Source organism: Zootoca vivipara, chromosome 15 (genome assembly GCF_963506605.1).
Source record: "Zootoca vivipara chromosome 15, rZooViv1.1, whole genome shotgun sequence".
Taxonomy (NCBI): Eukaryota; Metazoa; Chordata; class Lepidosauria; order Squamata; family Lacertidae; genus Zootoca; species Zootoca vivipara.
Window position 1 is genome coordinate 8660532 of NC_083290.1, and position 20215 is coordinate 8680746.

At 46.7% G+C, this 20215-nt stretch overlaps 1 protein-coding gene across 1 annotated transcript in view; it reads right to left on the minus strand.

Moving 5' to 3' along the window:
• Positions 1-523: 523 nt before the first annotated feature.
• NOS2 (nitric oxide synthase 2) overlaps positions 524-20215 on the minus strand; it is a 36943-nt gene continuing 17251 nt past the window's right edge. Inside the window, exons 12-27 of the mRNA XM_035139976.2 lie at positions 18990-19184; positions 18366-18448; positions 16778-16922; positions 15739-15843; positions 15584-15633; positions 14075-14249; positions 12827-12959; positions 12042-12120; positions 11458-11636; positions 9263-9426; positions 7945-8155; positions 6694-6781; positions 4964-5085; positions 3435-3583; positions 2445-2639; positions 524-1203 (exon numbers count right to left, since the gene is read on the minus strand). Coding sequence (XP_034995867.2) covers positions 1075-1203; positions 2445-2639; positions 3435-3583; positions 4964-5085; positions 6694-6781; positions 7945-8155; positions 9263-9426; positions 11458-11636; positions 12042-12120; positions 12827-12959; positions 14075-14249; positions 15584-15633; positions 15739-15843; positions 16778-16922; positions 18366-18448; positions 18990-19184 — 2202 coding nt within the window. The 3' untranslated portion in view covers positions 524-1074. The remainder of the gene's footprint in view (positions 1204-2444; positions 2640-3434; positions 3584-4963; positions 5086-6693; positions 6782-7944; positions 8156-9262; positions 9427-11457; positions 11637-12041; positions 12121-12826; positions 12960-14074; positions 14250-15583; positions 15634-15738; positions 15844-16777; positions 16923-18365; positions 18449-18989; positions 19185-20215) is intronic.

The following is a 20215-nucleotide window of genomic DNA, read 5'->3' on the forward strand; positions in this document are numbered from 1 at the left end:
TGGGAACTGTAGTCCCAAAACAGCTGGAGGGCCAGGTTTGGGGATGCCTGGCTTAAGTCAAGCCAACTATGGGTAGCCCCTAACCCTGTGTAACCAGCAGCTAGCCTCAGGCCGCAGCAAAGTGATGAGCATTGCAAAAGAAAGCCAAAGGCTGGGCCTTGATCTCTATGAACAGGGCTGTCTTAAGCATATGCGGCGCCAGGGTGCAAAGATCCACCCGGTGCCCCTCCCCAGGTTGCCCAGTCCCAGGCGCACAGGAGGGCGGACCGACTGGCCACCTCAGCATCTTGCTGACTCAGTCGCCCCCAAACTCGTGGTGCAAAGCCGCCCGCAGCAGATGAGCCCACCGCGGCACTCCAACCAATGGGCAGGCTCTTCCCCAGACTCAACTCTTGGGCCCCGGACTCTCGGCCTGGCGCCCCTGAGAGCCCGGCGCCCTGCACCCCTAGTGCCTATGGGTAAGACGGCCCCATCTATGAACCATGAACATACCCTGCTCCAAGCCCCGCCCCTGAGACCCCAGCCCAGCTGATTGGCTCCTGGGAGGGGCTGGGCTATGGTGCAGCTAGATGAGTAACCAATGGGGCTGCCTCCAAGCTGCACCAATGACATTGTCCTTTGCCTCATCAGTGCCCCGCCTCCTTATGCACCAGGCACAATAGTTTGTCCTTCGTTAAGTAGGAGCTGTTGATTTTGCCCGCTAATCTGGTTGCTTTCTTTTGTTTCGTTTTTAAATCTAGATTACTTTCTGTTCCCTTTTCTAAAAACATGTAATGCAGGGTAAAATCAGATCACAAATCTGAGAGCCTTTGTCCAATAATAGATATTCTCTTTTTTTCTCTTTTTTAAAAAAGAGCTGACAGACCAAGCTTCTGATAAAATATACACAAACTAAAAAAGGAATTTACAGAATAAATAGAATTAAATATGTAGTGTTTCGGGTTTTCGATGTTGTTAAAGCTGAGATTTATGGGACAAAGCTTGCTAGTCGCCTCCACGTAGGCAGAGTATGGAGAGAAAGCAAAATTTGCCCCCAATCATGATGGAAAAGGTGGACAAGTGTGCAAATTATGGCTAAAATTTTAGTTGAGGTTGAGGTCTCCAGTTACTGGTGTCTCTGTCAAGTTTCATTTCTTCCAGTTCTCTTTGGTTCTCGTGGGGAAACACAGCCCCAAAGATGTCCTCGTGGTATCGCTTCTGCCTCTGTAAAAGCGAATGAAATAAACCAGCAATCAGTATTATTTGCCACAACATGTACATGGTTTTTTTTAAGTTGATTTGTTGCACCAGGGTAAAACAGGACTTTATTTTAATTGCACAAAAGTATGTTTTTGGTAGGGACGCGGGTGGCGCTGTGGGTTAAACCACAGAGCCTAGGGCTTGTCGATCAGAAGGTTGGCGGTTCGAATCCCCGCGACGGGGTGAGCTCCCGTTGCTCGGTCCCAGCTCCTGCCAACCTAGCAGTTCGAAAGCACATCAAAGGGCAAGTAGATAAATAGGTACCACTACAGCGGAAAGGTAAATAGCGTTTCCGTGTGCTGCTCTGGTTCGCCAGAAGCGGCTTTGTCATGCTGGCCACATGACCTGGAAGCTGTACGCCAGCTCCCTCGGCCAATAAAGCGAGATGAGCGCCACAACCCCAGAGTCGGTCATGACTGGACCTAATGGTCAGGGGTCCCTTTACCTTTAATATGTTTTTGGTATACACTTAAGAACACCAGAAGAATTCTGTTCGATCAGATCAGGGGCCCATCAACCCAGCATCCTGTTCTCACAGTGGCCAACCAGATGCCCCATTGGGAGACCCACAACAAGATCCGAGCATTTTAACCCCTCCTTGACAAAATACTGACAGTCTGCAGGAGACACAAGCTGAGTGTTTTCAGTGTACACATCACTTGGGAAAACAGGCAAACTAATGCCAGTGTACTAGAAGAAGCAAAGATCCCCAGTGTTGAAGCAATGATTCTTCAACATCAACTTCGTTGGACTGGTCATGTTGTTCGGATGCCTGGTTATCGTCTTCCAAAGCAACTACTCTATTCCAAACTTAAAATGGAAAGCGTCATGCTGGTGGTCAACAAAAGAGGTTTAAAGACTCTCTCAAGCCAAATCTAAAAAAAGTAGTATAAACACCGACAACTGGGAAACACTGGCCTGCGAGCGCTCCAGTTGGAGAACAGCTTTTACCAAAGGTGTCATAGGCTTTGAAGACGCTCGAACTCAGGACGAAAGGGAGAAACGAGCTAAGAGGAAGGCATGCTTGGCAAACCCTCACCATGATCAACTCCCGTCTGGAAACCTATCTCCCCACTGTGGAAGGACGTATGGATCCAGAATTGTCCTCCACAGTCACTTTCTGTTAAGACCGTGTTCATGGAAGACAATCTTACTTGGCTACGAGTGATTTCCAAAGATGATGAAGAAAGAAGTTTTCAGCATACCTTCAGCTGAAAGCAGTAATCTTCAGCCTGCTGTTCCGTCAAGCCCAGATGCTTGGCAAATATCTCCCTTAACGTCTTAGCGATGTCTCTAGCCATACGGATGTCCCCACAGACGTAGAGGTGGCCCCCCTCTCTGTGCAAGAGCCTGCACACGTCGGACTCCAGCTTTTTCCGAAGAAGGTCTTGGACGTAAACCTGGGGTTGGGAGCGAGAAGAACAAACCCGTGTGTTATTCAGCTCCATCAGCAATACGACGTTTTAAATTAGGGCTGCAACATTTAACACAGTGTTGTCTACTAGAACTGGCAGCTGCTCTCCAAGGTCTCAGGCAGAAAGAGGGCTATCCCATCACCTGTGGCACAAAAGGGTTAGTTATTTAATTTGGGGCGCAAAAGGGTTAGTTAATTAATTTGTCATAAATGTCCGGGACCACTGCTCTTCAGCTGGTGAGTTTGGACCTCTAGTGCAGGGGCCCCCAGACTTACCTGGCCTTGGGCCAGTGCCTCGAGCGCCGAATCGCGCAGTGGGCCAGAGTGCGCAGGAGCACACGCTCATACGCGATTTCCGGCGTACTTCCAGGTCGCTGGGAGCATCGGAAATAGCTTGTGCGCATGCACCAACGTCATTTCCGGTGCACTTCCAGGTTGACGGAACACCGGAAATAGCTTGTGCACATGTGCGTGGGCCTCCTCCAACCCGGAAGTGCGCCGGAAATGATGCTGGCGCATGCACACAAGCTATTTCTGATGTGCCCAGCGACCTGGAAGTGGGCAGCTGCGCTGTGCCGCTCTGATAAGAGCGGGCAGCGGCAGTGGCTGGTGGGGGTCACCGGGGGCCAGTATCTGGCCCCCAGCTGTAGTCTGGGAACCCCTGCTCTAGTGGTTTGTGGCCTAACCCAAGGTGGGTCGCAACAGGAGCAAGACTGATGTGCAAATATGTAAAAGGTTAAGAAATGCATGTTTGGGTCCTTCAAGATAAAACGAGACTTACTTTGGGATAGCCAGGCTCTCTGGAGTAAGCTGTGTAGACCTCCCGGAGGATCCCTTTCCTTTTCATTTCTTCCATTTCGTCTTTGTAGAGGTGATCCAGGCTGGCGTGTCGGCAGCCAAATAACAGGATCATACTCCTTCCTTTGATCCCTAGAATCAGAAGCCTCTAAATCAGCTTTCCACCGGGGTGGTGGGGTGGAGTGCGAACGGATCTCCTTCTGACCCAATTTAATTCATGACTATTTGGGGTGCCTAGTTCCCGCTGTGGTGAGACTGGCCCTTTGTGGAATAGATGCATCCCCCCGCAAACAGAAAATTAGTGCGTCAGGGACTAGAGTCCCTGAAATGCTAGCTTTCTATGTTTTGGGGCAGTTAGGCATTTATTTATTTATTTAGCAGGGAAGGGCCAACAGATGTTGAGGTTTCGGGGGGGGGGGATTCAGTGCCCATCCCTGAAGCATTATAAGAAGGAAACATGATAGCAAAGTTGGGGGGGGAGAGAAAACAGAAAGGCAGCAACTGTCACTCGAGGCCTTTCTTCGTGTGCCTCCTGCAAGAGAGGCCCAAATGGGCCTTTTCTGTGGTGGCTCCCCAATTGTGGAATGTTCTCCTCAGGGAGGCTTACCTGACGCCTTAATTACACATCTTTAGGCGCCAGGCAAAAATGTTCCTCTAAAACCAGGCCTTTGGCAATTACCTGTCTGTGGCCTTTTAGAAGTAAGTGGGATGGTCTTAATGTATTTTTCTCCCCCCTCTCTTGTTTTTAATATATCTATGTGGGGGTTTGTCTGTCTGTTTGGTTGTAAGTGGTTTTGGGTTGCCCTGGGTAAATATAAAGCGATTAACAAACCTAATAAATAAATAAATAAATAAATATTTTTTGATTTATTTTTTAAGAGTGGAAATGTTATTGCTTTCATTTGTAAATTGCTTCTCACGAGGCCTCCTGAAGTGATTTTTACAATATAATGTATATAAAATAATTTACAAAAACTGTCATAACATAACAAAGAGCACATACATAAATTCAGTTCAAATCCAAGCCAGAGAGCAGATGGGATAAAGATTTTTGGAAGCCACGTGGAAAGGGGAAACCCCTTTAGCTGAACAGACAACAAAGATGGCGGCCGTCTGATATGCAGTGGCCATGAGTTCCAAAGGGTAGGTGCCACCACACGAAAGGCCAAATTCTGACATTGTGAGGAAGAGGCCTCCTGATAGGAAAGTTTATGCAGCAGGCCCTCAGCTGCAGAAAACAGTGATTGGCTGAATATGAATATATTAAGGATGAGACGTGATCAGGTTTCCTGGTCCCAAGCTGTTTAGGGCTTTATACACTAAAACTTGGATCTTGAAGTGTGCCTATTTCTCATTTGCCAAATGTTCCTGCTAGCATGCTAGGAACTGTAGTTCTGTGGGAGGTTAAACAGTTGCCATAGTTCTTTGGGGGGAAGTCACACGCTTTATGTGTTTGTTAAACGGGTGGTATGTATGCAGGCCTAATAGCTGGTGGCAAATGTCCCCTTTTACCTTTCTTTTCCAAATCATAGAGGCGCTGTTGCCAGAAGCTTCTGAACGGGGCGATTCCTGTGCCTGGCCCAATCAGGATGCACGGTTCGTGTGGGTCTTTTGGAAGCCGGAAGTCATCACCACTAGACAGAAAACAACAACTGAGTAGGCCTATTGCTATGTCCAAATGATAATGCATATATTAATATTGTGCAGCTTGAAGCGACTGGGTGCATAACAACTGACTCCTTTTGGAATAAAAACATTGTCAAGGCCCATAAGTTTAATTAAAGCTTTACTCGCAGAACTTTCTTCAAAACAGAACAAAAATGGTAAATAATACAGTGGTGCCTCGCTAGACGAATTTAATTCATTCCACGGGTCTTTTCTTATAACGAAAAATTCGTCTAGCGAATCCCGTAGGAATGCATTGATTTTTTTTTAATTTGCCGATAGGAACGCATTAATTGAATTTCAATGCATTCCTATGGGAAACCGTGATTCGCTAGACGTATTTTTCGTAAAACGAATTCGTCTAGCGAGGCAACCTCCACTAGAAAAAACCTTTCGTTAAGCGGAAATTTCATTAAGCAGGGCATTCATTAAGCGAGGCACCACTGTACATCCAAGTAATTCCATACAAGATCTTGTGCAGTCCAGCAGAGGCTCTGCTTTCTGTAAAATAGGAAATAATATGAAATACTTCAAACAGATCTAAAACTACAAGTTTCTCTGTTTACGGCCTCCATTTTGCCTGAGGCTGTGTGCTCCTAGAGAACTTCATTTACATTCTACTTCCATGGAGCCTGGCAACAAATGCTAAACACAACACCCTTTCAAAATGGAGATTTGCAACCAAATAACTTTTCTACCCGATCTAAGGTTAAACACTCAGGTGTTAGCTAGCAGAAAGCAACAATGGTTAATTATCAACCCATCAAGGAGCTCAGAAACCACTTCATATACTCCAGTGCAATTTCCCCACGTTAAAGCCTTCAGTAATACTCATTTAGGCACTCCGCATTTCAGGGTCAATTAAACAATTATACTTAATAAACGAGACCCTGGATCAAATGATGAAGCCAGCAGATCAGTTCTTGCCATGAACTCACTAGGTGGTCTAAACCGAGCTGCCCTACCAACTTCTGCAACACTTGACAGAGCATCTTATTCCTTACTCTCCAAGATCACGGCCGTTGGCAGGAGACACTCTTCTGTGAGTTCCAAAGATGTCACAGCTCACTCTGCATTAACTTGGAGTGTGGGTGCCCCGTTAAGTACGGACTTCCAGAACCAATTACACTCATACCTCGGGTTAAGTACGCTTCAGGTTGAGTACTCCACGGACTGTCTGGAACGGATTAATCCACTTTCCATTACTTTCAATGGGAAAGTTCACTTCAGGTTAAGTACGCTTCAGGTTAAGTACAGACTTCCGGAACCAATTGTGTTTGTAAACCGAGGTACCACTGTATTTGTGCTTTATTTTGTGTTTTTATCTTGTGAACCACCCTGAGAACTTTTGATGAAGGGTGGTATATAAATCTAATAAAGTAAGATAAATAAATTGTATGGGGGTGGCATTGGTTGGTTTCGGCCAGCAAAAGCGTAAAATCAAGTTAATGTGCTTTGTGCACAACCAGGATAGGGCTGACCTGGAAGATGGGGCACTGCAGGCACCCCACATGTCATTTTGAGGCTGTGAGTCCACCAACATTTTCTTACAGCCCAGTTCTTGACTGCGCCATTACCTGCGTACAAAACAGGGGATGGTCTCCTCTAGGTCAACAGTGTTCAGCCAAGTGCTGCAGACTCCGTAATGCACCGGACCTTCTCCGTCTGAGTGGAGGAAGGGGGGGGGGAGAGAATATCAATTAAACCATTACCCCACGAGAGGCTAATGTGATACAGTATTCGAAACTCAGCTAGATGGGTAAAGAAAAAGCGCTTTTATATGCGTTGTCTATGCATTACAACACTGTGACACCAGGTGGCGCTGTGGACCTCCGTTTTTGCCAACCCAATTTCTCATACAAAGTTTACAACGCCTTTAACTGAAACACTTCTTTGACGTGTCTGGATCCAGCCTAAGTCAATACCAGGTGTCAGCATTATTTGGCATTTCCCAAAGCACACATGCCAGCAAGGAGCTCACTGAGTCCTGTGGCTCTGCTCCTCTCCCACCTCGAAGCCTCCGCTGGTTCCCCGACCCTCTCCAACCCAGAGATAGAGAAATTGGAAGTGTCTGATTTGCCCATCTCATTTTTTCAATTCTCTACATTTCCACATTCCTCTGTGATTTATTTTGTCTTTTTAAAAGTCCCACTGGAAATTTTGTCTGCTTTTTAGTGCAAATGTCCCCTAATAGACAAATTGGTGAATGTGTTATTTCCCCCAATACGTCCATTTCTATGCACACTCTATCCTAGGATATGCACTTCTGTACAAGCAACTTGGTTGGAGAACTGCGTTTCAAAATTCAGAGAAGCGGGAATTTCGAACGATGGCTGCGTTTCAGTTCAGGAAGGGCAAAGAGAGGTAGATCTGCCTTTAAATGCAAATTGAATTGAATCTCTCCCTCTCCCGCCCTGCCTCCCTAATTGCTATGCCCAATGCCAAGTGCGAGGGACAAACACAGTGTTGCCGTGTTGCCATCAGACTGTTTTGAAGCTGGTGGGAAGGAGTCACCCAGTGGTGTCTGCTGCCCATTGAGACTGGCAGGGCAGAAGGCAGGGAGCCCAACAGCAGGTGGCGCCAGAGGCTACTCATTGTAGTCCCCATCCTCTTCCCTGCTGAGTTCTACAAGGGGCAACACTGGGACTAAGGAGGAGGAGGAAGCTGACATCTAGGACCACTTCCTGGACTGGTTGTAAGCAGGAAGGCAAGTCGGTGGGCTGGGCTGAGAGCAGAGATCTGTGGGGCAGTGCCTGACTAGTCCCAATGGACCAGCTTCTGCTGAATTTCCCACTGTGCGGCATCACACTCCAGGAAGCCCCTATTACCTCTGGTCCTGTAGGTGACCACGGCGATTGTCAGGTGGAGTTCTCCGGGCTCCTGGTCTTGCGAGGAACTGATTGAGTAATACCTGGGTTTCAGCAAAGGCAACTGCGACAGCAAGAAAGAGGTTGAGATCTCGGCTGACGGAAACTCCTGCAACACCTCTAGGAAGGTGGGGCTGTTGTAAAACTTCCACTTGTTGTACTCCTCCAAGTTCTAAAACGCAAAACACGCAAAAAAGCCCATCAGAGAGCCAGCCGGCTGTAAATCAAAGTTGTAACCCTACTACAGTATATGCATTTTTCTCCACATCCCTCTGCATCATGAAATTTGGAGGGACGTGGATTTTAAAGGGTGGCTGCAATTCACGAAGTGCGAATCAGGCACATTCATATTTAAATGCGAACTTTTAACATGCAGCAAGCTCAGGACCACAATACTTCAAGGACTGCTTCCCCCCATATGAACCAACCCAGATCCTGAGATCATCTTCTGAGGCCCTTCTTTGTGTGCCTCCTTCTCGTGAGGTACAGAGGGTGGCAACACGAGAACGGGGCCTTCTCTGCAGTGGCTCCCTGTCTGTGGAATGCTCTCCCCCAGGGAGGTACGCCTGGTGCCCAGGCAAAAACGTTTCTCTTTAACCAGGCCTTTGGTTGATTGTCATGCCCTTTTAAAATGTGTTGGGGGAGTGTTATTGGGTTGTTTTTTGGTTTTGGTTTTGATTGTGTATTTTGTGTTTTTATATTGTAATTTTATCCTGTGAACTGCCCTGAGACCGGTGGATATAGGGCGGTACACCAATTTAATCAATAATAATAATGTGTGCTGTACAGTGGAACCTCGGTTTGCGACCGTCTCCATTTACGATGAACTCAGAGAGCGACCGCCACAGACCCGGAAGTATTTACATCCGGGTTCCACACGCGCGGATGCGCTGAAGCGAACTGCGCAGCGCATGAGTGCGCAGAAGTGCTCTATCGGCGCTTTACGCACACGCAGAAGCGTGCCTTTGGCGAGCGACGAACTCGGGGAGCGACTGGCTCCCCGGAACGGATCGTCGTCGTAAACCGAGATACCACTGTATTGCCATTGCTACGTTGAAGTTATTTCATATAGTTATGTATTGTATGATGTTGTGGTGTCATGCATTTATAAATATATATTTTTTGAAAAGTGAACAGAATCATTTTTCTCCTTATCCCCATGGGCAACACAGTAGCAACATTAGCAAACGAACAACAGGCCCACTCCAGAAAACTCTATGATTCAGCAGGCTTTTTTTTTTTTTAAAGCGAATGTCCATTTCATCATGGCAAAACTCACATGAGATAAGAGGTCCAGCCTCTCCTTCTCGCTCTCTTCTTTTGCCAGCTGAGAAAGGTTCCGAAGTAACTGTTGGGAAGGCGGAGTTGTAACATCCAGGAAATGAATCAAGGCTTGGGAAAGAGTGCAGGCTGGGAACTTGCTGTCCGTCGTCCAGTAGCCACCTGGAATCGAAGAGGAAACGAGTTGGGGGAGAAATCTTCAGATCTCCAAAAGAGGAAGTCAGCTGGGGATGAGGTTTTGTGCAAAGGAGACGCAGAGCAAGAAATAGGTGTGGCTGCTTTCCTGCCCTAAAAATGTTTTTTCCAGACTTTGGTTGAACTCAGCAACTAGTGCCAGTTAGAGGTACCATTAAGGAAAGGCTTTGGGGCAGAAGTCCGGGGCAGAACAGAGTAGGAACCCCTCCCATTGCTACCACCGCCAAACATAGCAGGACTGGCTTCCTGCATTCTGAAGAATTTGAAGTACTAATATGCATTTACCAGCTGAAGAAAAAGTCCCCCCGTAAGACCAGTAAACTCAGAGTCTAAAGTTACCCAAATTGTACCACTAATTCCCATCAATTTTAACCCTAAGAGAAAAGGATGGAGCACTGCTGAGCTGTAGAGAGGGCAGTCTTGGTCTCTACAGCCTTGGTCTATCCAGTTCTGCTGGATCTCTCAGCGGCTTTTGACACCATCGACCATAACATCCTTCTGGACCATCTAGAGGGGTTGGGAGCTGGGGGCACTGTCATACAGTGGTTCCGCTCCTTCCTCCTGGGCCGTGTTCAGAAAGTGGTGGTGGGGGATGAGTGTTCGGACCCCTGGGCTCTCACTTGTGGGGTGCCTCAGGGCTCTGTCCTCTCCCCCATACTTTTTAACATCTACATGCAGCCACTTGGAGAGATCATCAGGGGGGTTGGGCTGGGTGTTAATCAGTATGCGGATGATACCCAGCTCTACCTCTCTTTCAAATCAGAACCAGTGAAGGCGGTGAAGGTTCTGTGTGAGTGCCTGGAGGCGGTTGGAGGATGGATTGAGGCTGAATCCTGACAAGACAGAAGTACTGTTTGTGGGGGAAAGGACGTGGGCAGGCATGGAGGACTCCCTGGTCCTAAACGGGGTAACTGTGCCCCTGAAAGACCAGGTGCGCAGCCTGGGAGTCATTCTGGACTTGCAGCTGTCCATGGAGGCGCAGGTCAATTCTGTGTCCAGGGCAGCTGTCTATCAGCTCCATCTGGTACACAGGCTGAGACCCTACCTGCCTGCAGACTGTCTCGCCAGAGTGGTGCATGCTCTAGTTATCTCCCGCTTGGACTACTGCAATGCGCTCTACGTGGGGCTACCTTTGAAGGTGACCTGGAAACTACAACTAATCCAGAATGCGGCAGCTAGACTGGTGACTGGGAGCGGCTGCCGAGACCACATAACACCGGTCTTGAAAGACCTACATTGGCTCCCAGTATGTTTCCGAGCACAATTCAAAGTGTTGGTGCTGACCTTTAAAGCCCTAAATGGCCTTGGACCAGTATACCTGAAGGAGCGTCTCCACCCCCATCGTTCTGCCCAGACACTGAGGTCCAGCACCGAGGGCCTTCTGGTGGTTCCCTCGTTGCGAGAAGCCAAGTTGCAGGGAACCAGGCAGAGGGCCTTCTCAGTAGTGGCGCCCGCTCTGTGGAACGCCCTCCCATCAAATGTCAAAGAGAAAAACAGCTACCAGATTTTTAGAAGACATCTGAAGGCAGCCCTGTTTAGAGGGGCTTTTAATCTTTAATCGATTATTTTATTCTTCTGTTGGAAGCCGCCCAGAGTGGCTGGGGAAACCCAGCCAGATGGGTGGGGTATAAATAATAAATTATTATTATTATTATTATTATTATTATTATTATTATTATTATTTCACCCAGAAAAAGAAATATGAATTGAAATAGCTACATGAACACTCAAGTGGATAAGTAGACAGTGGAACCTTGGTTCTCAGACACCTTGGTTCTCAAACATTTTGGCTTCCGAAAGTTGAAAACCCAGAAGTAGGATGTTCACCCCAAAGCCTTTGCAGACACAAATGGTGTTGAAAGTGGGTTGTTTACAACCGCCCAGTAATTATGAATGCACAATGCAAAAGATGCACAATGCAAAAGATGTCTGGAGGGACTCTGAGCTTTGCTTTGGTTTCAGATTTTCGGGCTTAAAGTTCTACAAGTCCTGACTTACGATCGCTGCGCCTTTCCAGCCTAATGATCTCATCCGGCGGAGGAGCATCTGTGATTCGGGCGATGATGCCATCCACGAGAACTTTGTGGTTGCCAGGGACGATCCCGAGATGATCTCCAGGGAGATACTCGACTTCCTGATTTGTCTCACAGGAAAGCTTAATTAAGATAGTCGCTCGACTGAAACGGCAAGCGAAAACAGACCCATCAAACCGTCACAGGATTTCCTTGTTGACACTTTGGGACAGGATACATTTCTGGTGTCTGATGGGGAGAAGTATTGTCTCTTACTTAGATTCCCTGAAAGCCTGTTGACCATTTATGGAAAACCTTGCCAAATTGCAGGGGGGTTCCCCCCCCCATCAGTTAAAGGGAAATTTAGAAACGTGCCGATCAACACACAGTAAACTGCAGCACATGTCAGTATCTTCCTACCTGTTGGTCAAATGAGCTGACCAGGTCTTCAGGACTCCAGTCCAAATAACCCCCAAGTCCAGATTAGTTTTTTTAAAAAAAATGAAAAGGGGAAAAGAACTATGCCTAGGATGGGTTAAAACAGGGATACTCAGAATATGACTTGAATACCTGGACTTTGAACTTTGCAGGTTCTGCCGAAACTTTAGTTTCATCGGAATGATGGTCTTCCCATGGACATCACCAAGTGCTGTGAAGGGGGAAACATTTGCTAAGTTGGAGTTTGGAACATTCGGCATGATGCACTTAATCAGGAGATTGTTTACAGCTCCAATGATATCTTCCTATACACATACAAATGTAAGGATGTCATCACAGATTCCTCCCCACTGGAGGGCTGCATCACAATCCTTGATTTCCACAAAGTCATGGGAGGGGAGAGGAACAAAAGAGAAGGCAGGTTGGACAACAGCAGCAGCCCATGGCATGGGAGAAGGCGGGAGAGGGACCGAGAGGGCAAAAGTGGTGGTTTAAAACAACAGCCGAAGTTTGAGTGAAGCAAAAATGGAGGAAACTAAGAGGGAAATGGTGGATTTAAACAACAGCAGAGGTTTAAGTACTATGAAATATTTGAAGGTGTGTACATATTATGTTCGAAAGCACGTCAAAGTGCAAGTAGATAAATAGGTACCGCTACAGCGGGAAGGTAAACGGCGTTTCCGTGCGCTGCTCTGGTTCGCCAGATGCGGCTTTGTCATGCTGGCCACATGACCTGGAAGCTGTACGCCGGCTCCCTCGGCCAATAACGCGAGATGAATGCCACAACCCCAGTCAGTCACGACTGGACCTAATGGTCAGGGGTCCCTTTACCTTTACATATTATTATTATTACTACTATTAATATATTGCAGACACACACAAATGTATTTGAGAGGCAAGGTGGGAGGAGATTATACCTTTCCCCAAGTCCAGAAGCTGAGAGTCATACACAGTCCTAAAATTCTTTGGATCCCAGGTTGAATTACATGTATATGCTTTCGGAACCAAGATCTTGTGCTTTTCACGGATAGCAAAATTTTTGCAGGCAATCTTAAAAAAAAAACAGAAAAGAAGATAGGCTGAAATTATGGAGGGCTATCATCTTTAGTTAGCATGGACCGTAAGTAAATAAATTCACTTCAACTGATTACATTAAAACATGTTGGTTTGTTTGTTGGTTTGTTTAAACCAGCTCAGGTTAAATGTAAAGATGATGCAAAACAGTGCCATTTCTTCTCTAGAACTGAGACAAAACATGGGGGCGGGCAGCGAGCTGCTAAGAGGGGAATGATTTTCAATGACCATTTCATAAGCACTGAAAACTCAGAGAGTTCTTGCAGATAGCTGCAAAGGGAACACAATCATCTTCCTGTCCGGGAAGGATTGCCTGGAATAGGCTCTGTTGCTCCTGTGTTCACATAGCTGTCAACATTTCACAAGAAACAAGGATGGCCCTGTGTCTGAGAGAGTGAGGCTAAGGCTGGAGTTTTGTGTGTGCCACATGTGGTGGACCACATAATCCAAACTCAAAGCATTCCACAAGTAAAAAGCAGAAGCCAAACAACCAGACATGTGCAAGAGGAAATTGGTCCCATTTTACAGCTGATGAATACTGAGGCACAGCAATAAGCTTTTAGCACAGCAGCTGCCAGCCAATTCACAGACAAAACTCCAAGCAATTGTAAGTGGGTGTCTCTGAGCATGTGCAAATTGCTCACACCCAGCCCTGAGCCATCACAGCCTTCCCACTCCTCTCAACCTCAGGGATGGGAAACAATGCCTTTCTGGGTACTATTGGCCTACATCTCCCATTATCCCTGACCGTTGGCTGTCCTGGCCAGGGCTGGAAGCCAGTAATCTGGAGGGCCAAAGAGTGATGTTAACTCTCCTTGATATTCTGCACTAATTTGCACAGTTTGGTCCAGTTGCAGGTGCATTCAAAATCAGAGACGAGATGAGTGCCGCAACCCCAGAGTCAGTCACAACTGGACCTAATGGTCAGGGGTCCCTTTACCTTTAAGCTCCTAATTTCAGCCCCCCATCCCCAGATTCCCAGAACAGGGGTCAGGAAACACCCCCAATTGTGGCATTGCCCATTTCTCTACAACATTTGGACCTAATCCTTCCCCTCCCCCCTCCTGAATCTGGTGGCTGTTGGTACCAACCTTGAAGGTATTGAGTGCCCACATCCGGAAAGCTTCTTCCTGTCCATTGAGCTCGTCTCCTTCGCCCATCGGGGTGAGCGGCGACGCCCCCAGCTGCCCGAGCTTTTGGTAAACGGTGCGGGCAAAGGCACAGAACTCTGGATACATGCTTGAACCCAAGCCAAAGACGGCGTATCTGTTCCAAGGGGAGAGCTGCGTTAGCTGTCGCTCTTGATACCATCGGAAAGAAATGACGGGCGACGCGCAGAATGGTTTGGGGAGCGTCTGAGCAGAGATGGGTCCCTGATCAGCTCTCTGGGTGAGAGAGACTTGCTTATGGGTGAGATAGACGTATAATAGACAGAGGTGAGGAACCACTTTTGGCCTAAGGGTCACATTCCACTTTGGGCATCCTTCCTGAGGTCACGTGCCAGTGGTGGGCGGGACCACAGGCAAAAGTGGGTGGGGCCATGGATGTCAATTTTAGCTGTACAGTAGGCTGATTTCTATATCCACACCCCTGTCTATCCTCCATCCAGACAAGGAAGAGACGTTTTCAGAGTTCAAGGACACAGCCCAGCAGGAACACCCAGGTATTACACCACTTGCATGATTAACAGGGTTCTCAACTAACTAAAGAAAGCTTGATTAATTGTATATTTTAGTTGATTGCTCAAATAACCAATCAAATGGGCATAGGTTTGACATTCTTTCACACACAAAAAAACACCAGCTTTTGTTTTTGGATATTGTACAGGCATTAAGGCAACTTGGATCTAACACACAGCATAGTGTTAAGAGAACAAGTCACCTTGAACCACAGAATCATGTGCTTCCTCCATCTCTCCCATAAATGTCCAAACCGAAGTGTCACTGGTCTTATGGTTTGTTGGGGAAATGCCAACTTCAAACCATTGTTTTTTTAAGAGTGCTTATTTCAGCAAACCATAGTTAAACCCACCATTTTGAGTTTGGACATAACATTAAACTGTGTCTAATCTAAAATTAGCACCTTATTCCATCCATGCCAGAATAAGGGAGGGTGTGTGTGTTTAGTGTTACATAAAAGCCAAGCAAAGTGCAAACCACGGTTTAGTGTTGCATGCAAGCAATTTTTTTAAACAAGTTACCAATATCTTCTCCCTTATAGAATTGGGGACACTCTTTTAGTCAATCAAAAGTTTTTTGTTTTTTAATGTATTCAACATATTCAGGTTAATAAAAGTTGCAACCCTAATAACTAAAAACATGTCCTTAAAATAATCAATACAAGAACAGCAAACAAAAGGATTGTCGCTGAGTGACAGAGACCCTGATCTGAAACCTTTGACAGCTGCTGCCACTCAGTGTCGACAATACTAATCTAGACGGGCCAGCGGTTTCACTCAGAATAAGGCAGCTTCCGACACTCCTCATAGGACCAGATGGCAAAGCAGGATCTCAGACCAGAAAGGCCAGACGTTCAGAAACCTGACAGTATTGTTAAGCGCAAGATGAGTGCGCGCACACCCCCAGCCAATAAACAGTTACCTGAATCTGTTGCTCAGTTGTTTCATAGACAGCAGCGTGTTCTGTAGCATCTGTGGCAAAAGAAAATAAAAACAGACAGGAGACACCATTTACATTGCATTGATAACCTCGCTCACACTGGAAATTCATTTTGCCTTGTGGCCATGAAAAGTTACTTTTCCGTTGCTGGGCGCGTCTCCGTTTCCAAAAGTGCTGGTGACCACCAGGAGGAGGGCTTCCTTCTCCAGATCCCTTGGATCGTAGTCGTCCATACAGATAACCTACAAGAGGAATTCGGCTTTATAATGCAGCTGGTGGAGGTTGAATAAAATGGACAAGGTTTTGTGGTGGGAAAGCCATAGTCAGCCATGCCAAGCTGGGAGAGCTTTGTTGGCAGAGCAAGACATGCATAATCTCAGGTGACGGAAATAGGTTCACCTTGAAATGCAGTCGCATTTCTCCCACACTCATAGTTGCTGCGAGCCCCAGGAGGGGAAGAAGAAGAAGAAGAAGAAGAAGAAGAAGAAGAAGAAGAAGAAGAAGAAGAAGAAGAAGAAGAAGAAGAGGAGGAGGAGGAGGAGGAGGAGGAGGAGGAGGAGGAGGAGGAGGAGGAGGAGGAGGAGGAGGGGGAGGAGGAGGAGGAGGAGGAGGAGGAGTTTGGATTTGATATCCCACTTTATCCCTACCCTAAGGATTCTCAAAGCGGCTAACATTCTCCTTTCCCTTCCTCCCCCACAACAAACACTCTGTGAGGTGAGTGAGGCTGAGAGACTTCAGAGAAGAGTGACTAGCCCAAGGTCACTCAGCAGCTGCATGTGGAGAAGCGGAGACGCGAACCTGGTTCCCCAGATTACGAGTCTACTGCTCTTAACCACTACACCACACTGGGGAGAGTGCTCTTGTGGTCAAACCCTGCTTGCTGGTTTCCCACAGTTCAGCCACTGTGAGAACAGGATGCTGGACAAGATGGGCCATTGGCCAAACCCAGGAGGGCCTTTTCTTACATTCTGATGTAGTTATAATGTCACTCTCCCCTCGCAGGGAAAAGATATTAAAGGTCATAGAACTGTGAAGTTGGAAGGGACCACAAGGGTCATCTAGTCAAACCGCCCCTGGAATGCAGGGATCTTTTGCCCAACGTGGGGCTCAAACCCACGACCCTGAGATTGAGAGTCTCATGCTCTGCTGACTGAGCTATCCCAAGAAGCCTCTTACCCTGGTGTTGAAAGCACAGTTGAAGAGGTCACAAAGGTTCCGCGCCAGCGTTTCTGATCTTCCTGTTTCCGTCGCGTACAGGACAGTCGCTTTGATCCTGCCTGCTGTGGCTCTCCGCATGAGCGACGATGCAAAAAGCACAGCCCTGGGAAATGAGGAGCGATAGATTCCTTGTCAATTCAGTTAATTAATTCATATGAGTTAATTAATAAGATTATAATTAATAATGTCAAGAGGATTTATGTACCATCTTTCATTTCAAGAAGAAATGCCAAGGCAGTTCACGAGCAAATAAAAGCCAACACAGCAAGACTCAAACCCATTCTAAGGATGCAGCTGCCCACAGTTAAAACACATAGGAAAACAACTACATTAAAAGCACCTGTAATTAAGGTGGAGCACAGGGTCAGGTTTAAGGTGCTGGTTTTGACCTTTAAAGCCTTATGCGGCTTAGGACCCTCGTACCTGTGGGACCGCCTCTCCCGGTATGCCCCGCAGAGGACATTAAGGTCCACAAATAATAACATACTGGAGATCCCGAGTGACAAGGTGGTTAGACTGGCCTCGACCAGGACCAGGGCCTTCTCAGTACTAGCCCCGACCTGGTGGAACGCTCTCTCTCAGGAGACTAGGCCCAGCGGGAGTTGTCATCTTTTCGTAGGGCCTGCAAGAAAGAGCTGTTCCGCTTGGCCTTTGGACTGACTCAGTCTGACCCCGGTGTTATCCTCCCCTAAGGTTTTATCCTACAGATATTTAAATATAAAATGTACTCCACTTGTAGAGTCCCATTTTAAAATTGAATTTTAACATTGTATTTAATCTGTATTTTAATTGAATTGGTTTTTTTATGCTTGTTTTGATATTTTTGTTGTTAGCCGCCCTGAGCCCAGTCTTGACTGGGAAGGGCGGGGTATAAATAATTTTTTATTTTATTTTTATTTTTATTATTATTATTATTATTATTATTATTATTATTATTAAATTCATGCTAGTCCTACTTGGAGCAGACCCATTAAAACAGTGGACATGAGGAACTTGAGCCTGTTACTTTCCATGGGTCTACTCTGAGTTGAATGCAAGCCTGTTAAAGTTGAAATACCCATCAAGGAGAGTCAGGTGATCAGGAAAACACTAGTCTAAATAGGTGTGTTTTCAAGAGCCGATGGAATGCCAATACTGATGGGGCTTTCTGCGTTTCAGCAGGGGAGGAATTCCACAAGACTGATGCTACCACTGGGGGGGGGGAACGCCTCTGTGTTATCATGGCAGAACATAATAGACAATGAAAGGCTGTTAACCCTTGAGGGATAACTTCAAGGCCTATCCTGCCTTCCTTTATGGCATGTCCTTAGTTTTAAACCAGGCTTGGACCAGAAAGCCTTTCAAAAAGGGGAGTGCCCTCTATAAAGTTAGTTGCACATCCACCCCACTTTGAATGCACATACAGTGGACATCATTGGGTGTGCAGGATGGGAGTGAAGTTTGTTCCTGTGACTCCCGAAACACATTCTTTCAATGCATCAGGGGTGCTCTCCAAAACTACCTACACACCGCAGAAATGGCAACAACTTTTCTCCTGGAAACATACTTGGCCCAGATGCAGAATCTTATCTCTCTTTTCCGTGGCTTGCGCCCCTCGTCTTTCCAGATGTGCGTTTTCCATGCTTCTACCTTAAGCAGGGAGAAAGTTGGATATTTTAAGAGAACGTTGGGCTGGCTTTCTTTCCACAGAAGGTGACAAATAAATGTAATAAATATGAAGCAGCAACAACAACTCTGCAGCAGGTGTGGGGGACCTCTGGCCATTTGGGTCAAGCCCTACCTATCATATAGGACATCAGGTGTGGGGCAGATGAAACAGGAGAGGTTAGATCTAGCCTAGCATCCTAGAATCAGAGAACTGTAGAGTTGGAAGGGACCCCAAGGGTCTTCAACCACTGCAATGAAGGAATCATAGCTAAAGATTCTCTGACTGATGGCCATCCAACCTCTGTTCAAAAACCTCCAGTGAAGGAGAGTCCTCCACCTTCTGAGGGAGCCCATTCTGCTGTTGAACAGCTCTTACCGCCAGAAAGCTACCCCCAATATTTAGGCATAATCTTCTTTATTGTAATTTAAATCTGTGGGTTCGGGTCCAACCAGATGCCCCTGTGGGAAACCCGCAAGTAAGGCCCCGCCCCTGGCCACTTAGACTTGAGATTGTTTTGCTCACCTGGTAATAATAGAAAGGGGAGAGGATGTAGTTCAACATCTCCTGGTGGAAGACAGGTGTGATGCTGCCTGAGATGGGAGGTACCAGCCAAACCCAGTCAGCTGGGCATCCTCCTCGAATCCGGTACTCGTTCTGCATGTATTTCATGAACGACTCAGCAGCAGAATGATGGTCCATGATGGTGACATTTTGTTTCTGGGAGAAACACACAAGCTCTCACTAGTCACTTCTAAGAGAGGGGTGCCAGAGAATTCCCGTAAAAGTGGGAAACAGGAGCAGAAATTGCTGAAGTTCACCTATTCATCCCATTTCTGGAATGGAAATCAATCTTGCAAATACCGTCAGTATTATTTGCTGCTGTTGCTTCCAGTCTGCCAGTGATATGTAACTGATTACCACCCCCATTTGCATTGCATTTCCATTGCATTGAAACAAACGGGATAGAATAACAAAACGTCAATAATTACATAAATTGCATAGCTGCGGCTAAATTGCATAGCTTATGCAATGACACAACTTATGTAATTCATTTATGTAAACTGTGTAACTTATGTAATCGTGTACAACTTTTTGGGGAGGAAGATGAATTGCAGCAGAGCGGAAGCAGTGCCGCATGAGACTAATACAGAGCAGAGCAGAAAACAAGGGCTTATTCCTACTGCCAAACAACCTGCTTATTGAGCATTCATCCTGATTTGTTTGCACATACACTTTACGGACTTTAGGTAGGGTTGCCATATTTCAAAAAGTGAAAATCCGGACACAAGTGTTGTTGAGCTTTTTTCGCAAAATGAATCTGGATGTATGGCAGCCCTACTTTAGGCAATGTTGGCTCTTTATTGAACATCCATTTGGATTTGCTTGCAGGGAGAGGTTTTGGACCAGTGAGGCAGCTGAGAGCCAACTCAGCACTGGAACCAGGTAGGCAGAAACACCACCTCCTCAAATCTTCTGACCTTACGCAACTGCCTGTAAAGATGTCCATTGCTGGAGATTGGGACCGTTGACATGCAAGGCAGATGTTCTTCACCTGAGCCACAACCCTTCCTTAAATAGGATGCTGCCTTAGACTTGGCCAGACCAGTTGTCCCATTTTGCCTAGTATAACCTGATCTGACCAGCTGGGCTCTCCAGCCCCTTCCATCACCTGCTCTTTTGAAGTTGGAGATTGTCTGGGATTGAACCTGGGACCTTCTGTGTGCAAAGCCTGGACTCTACCCACTGAG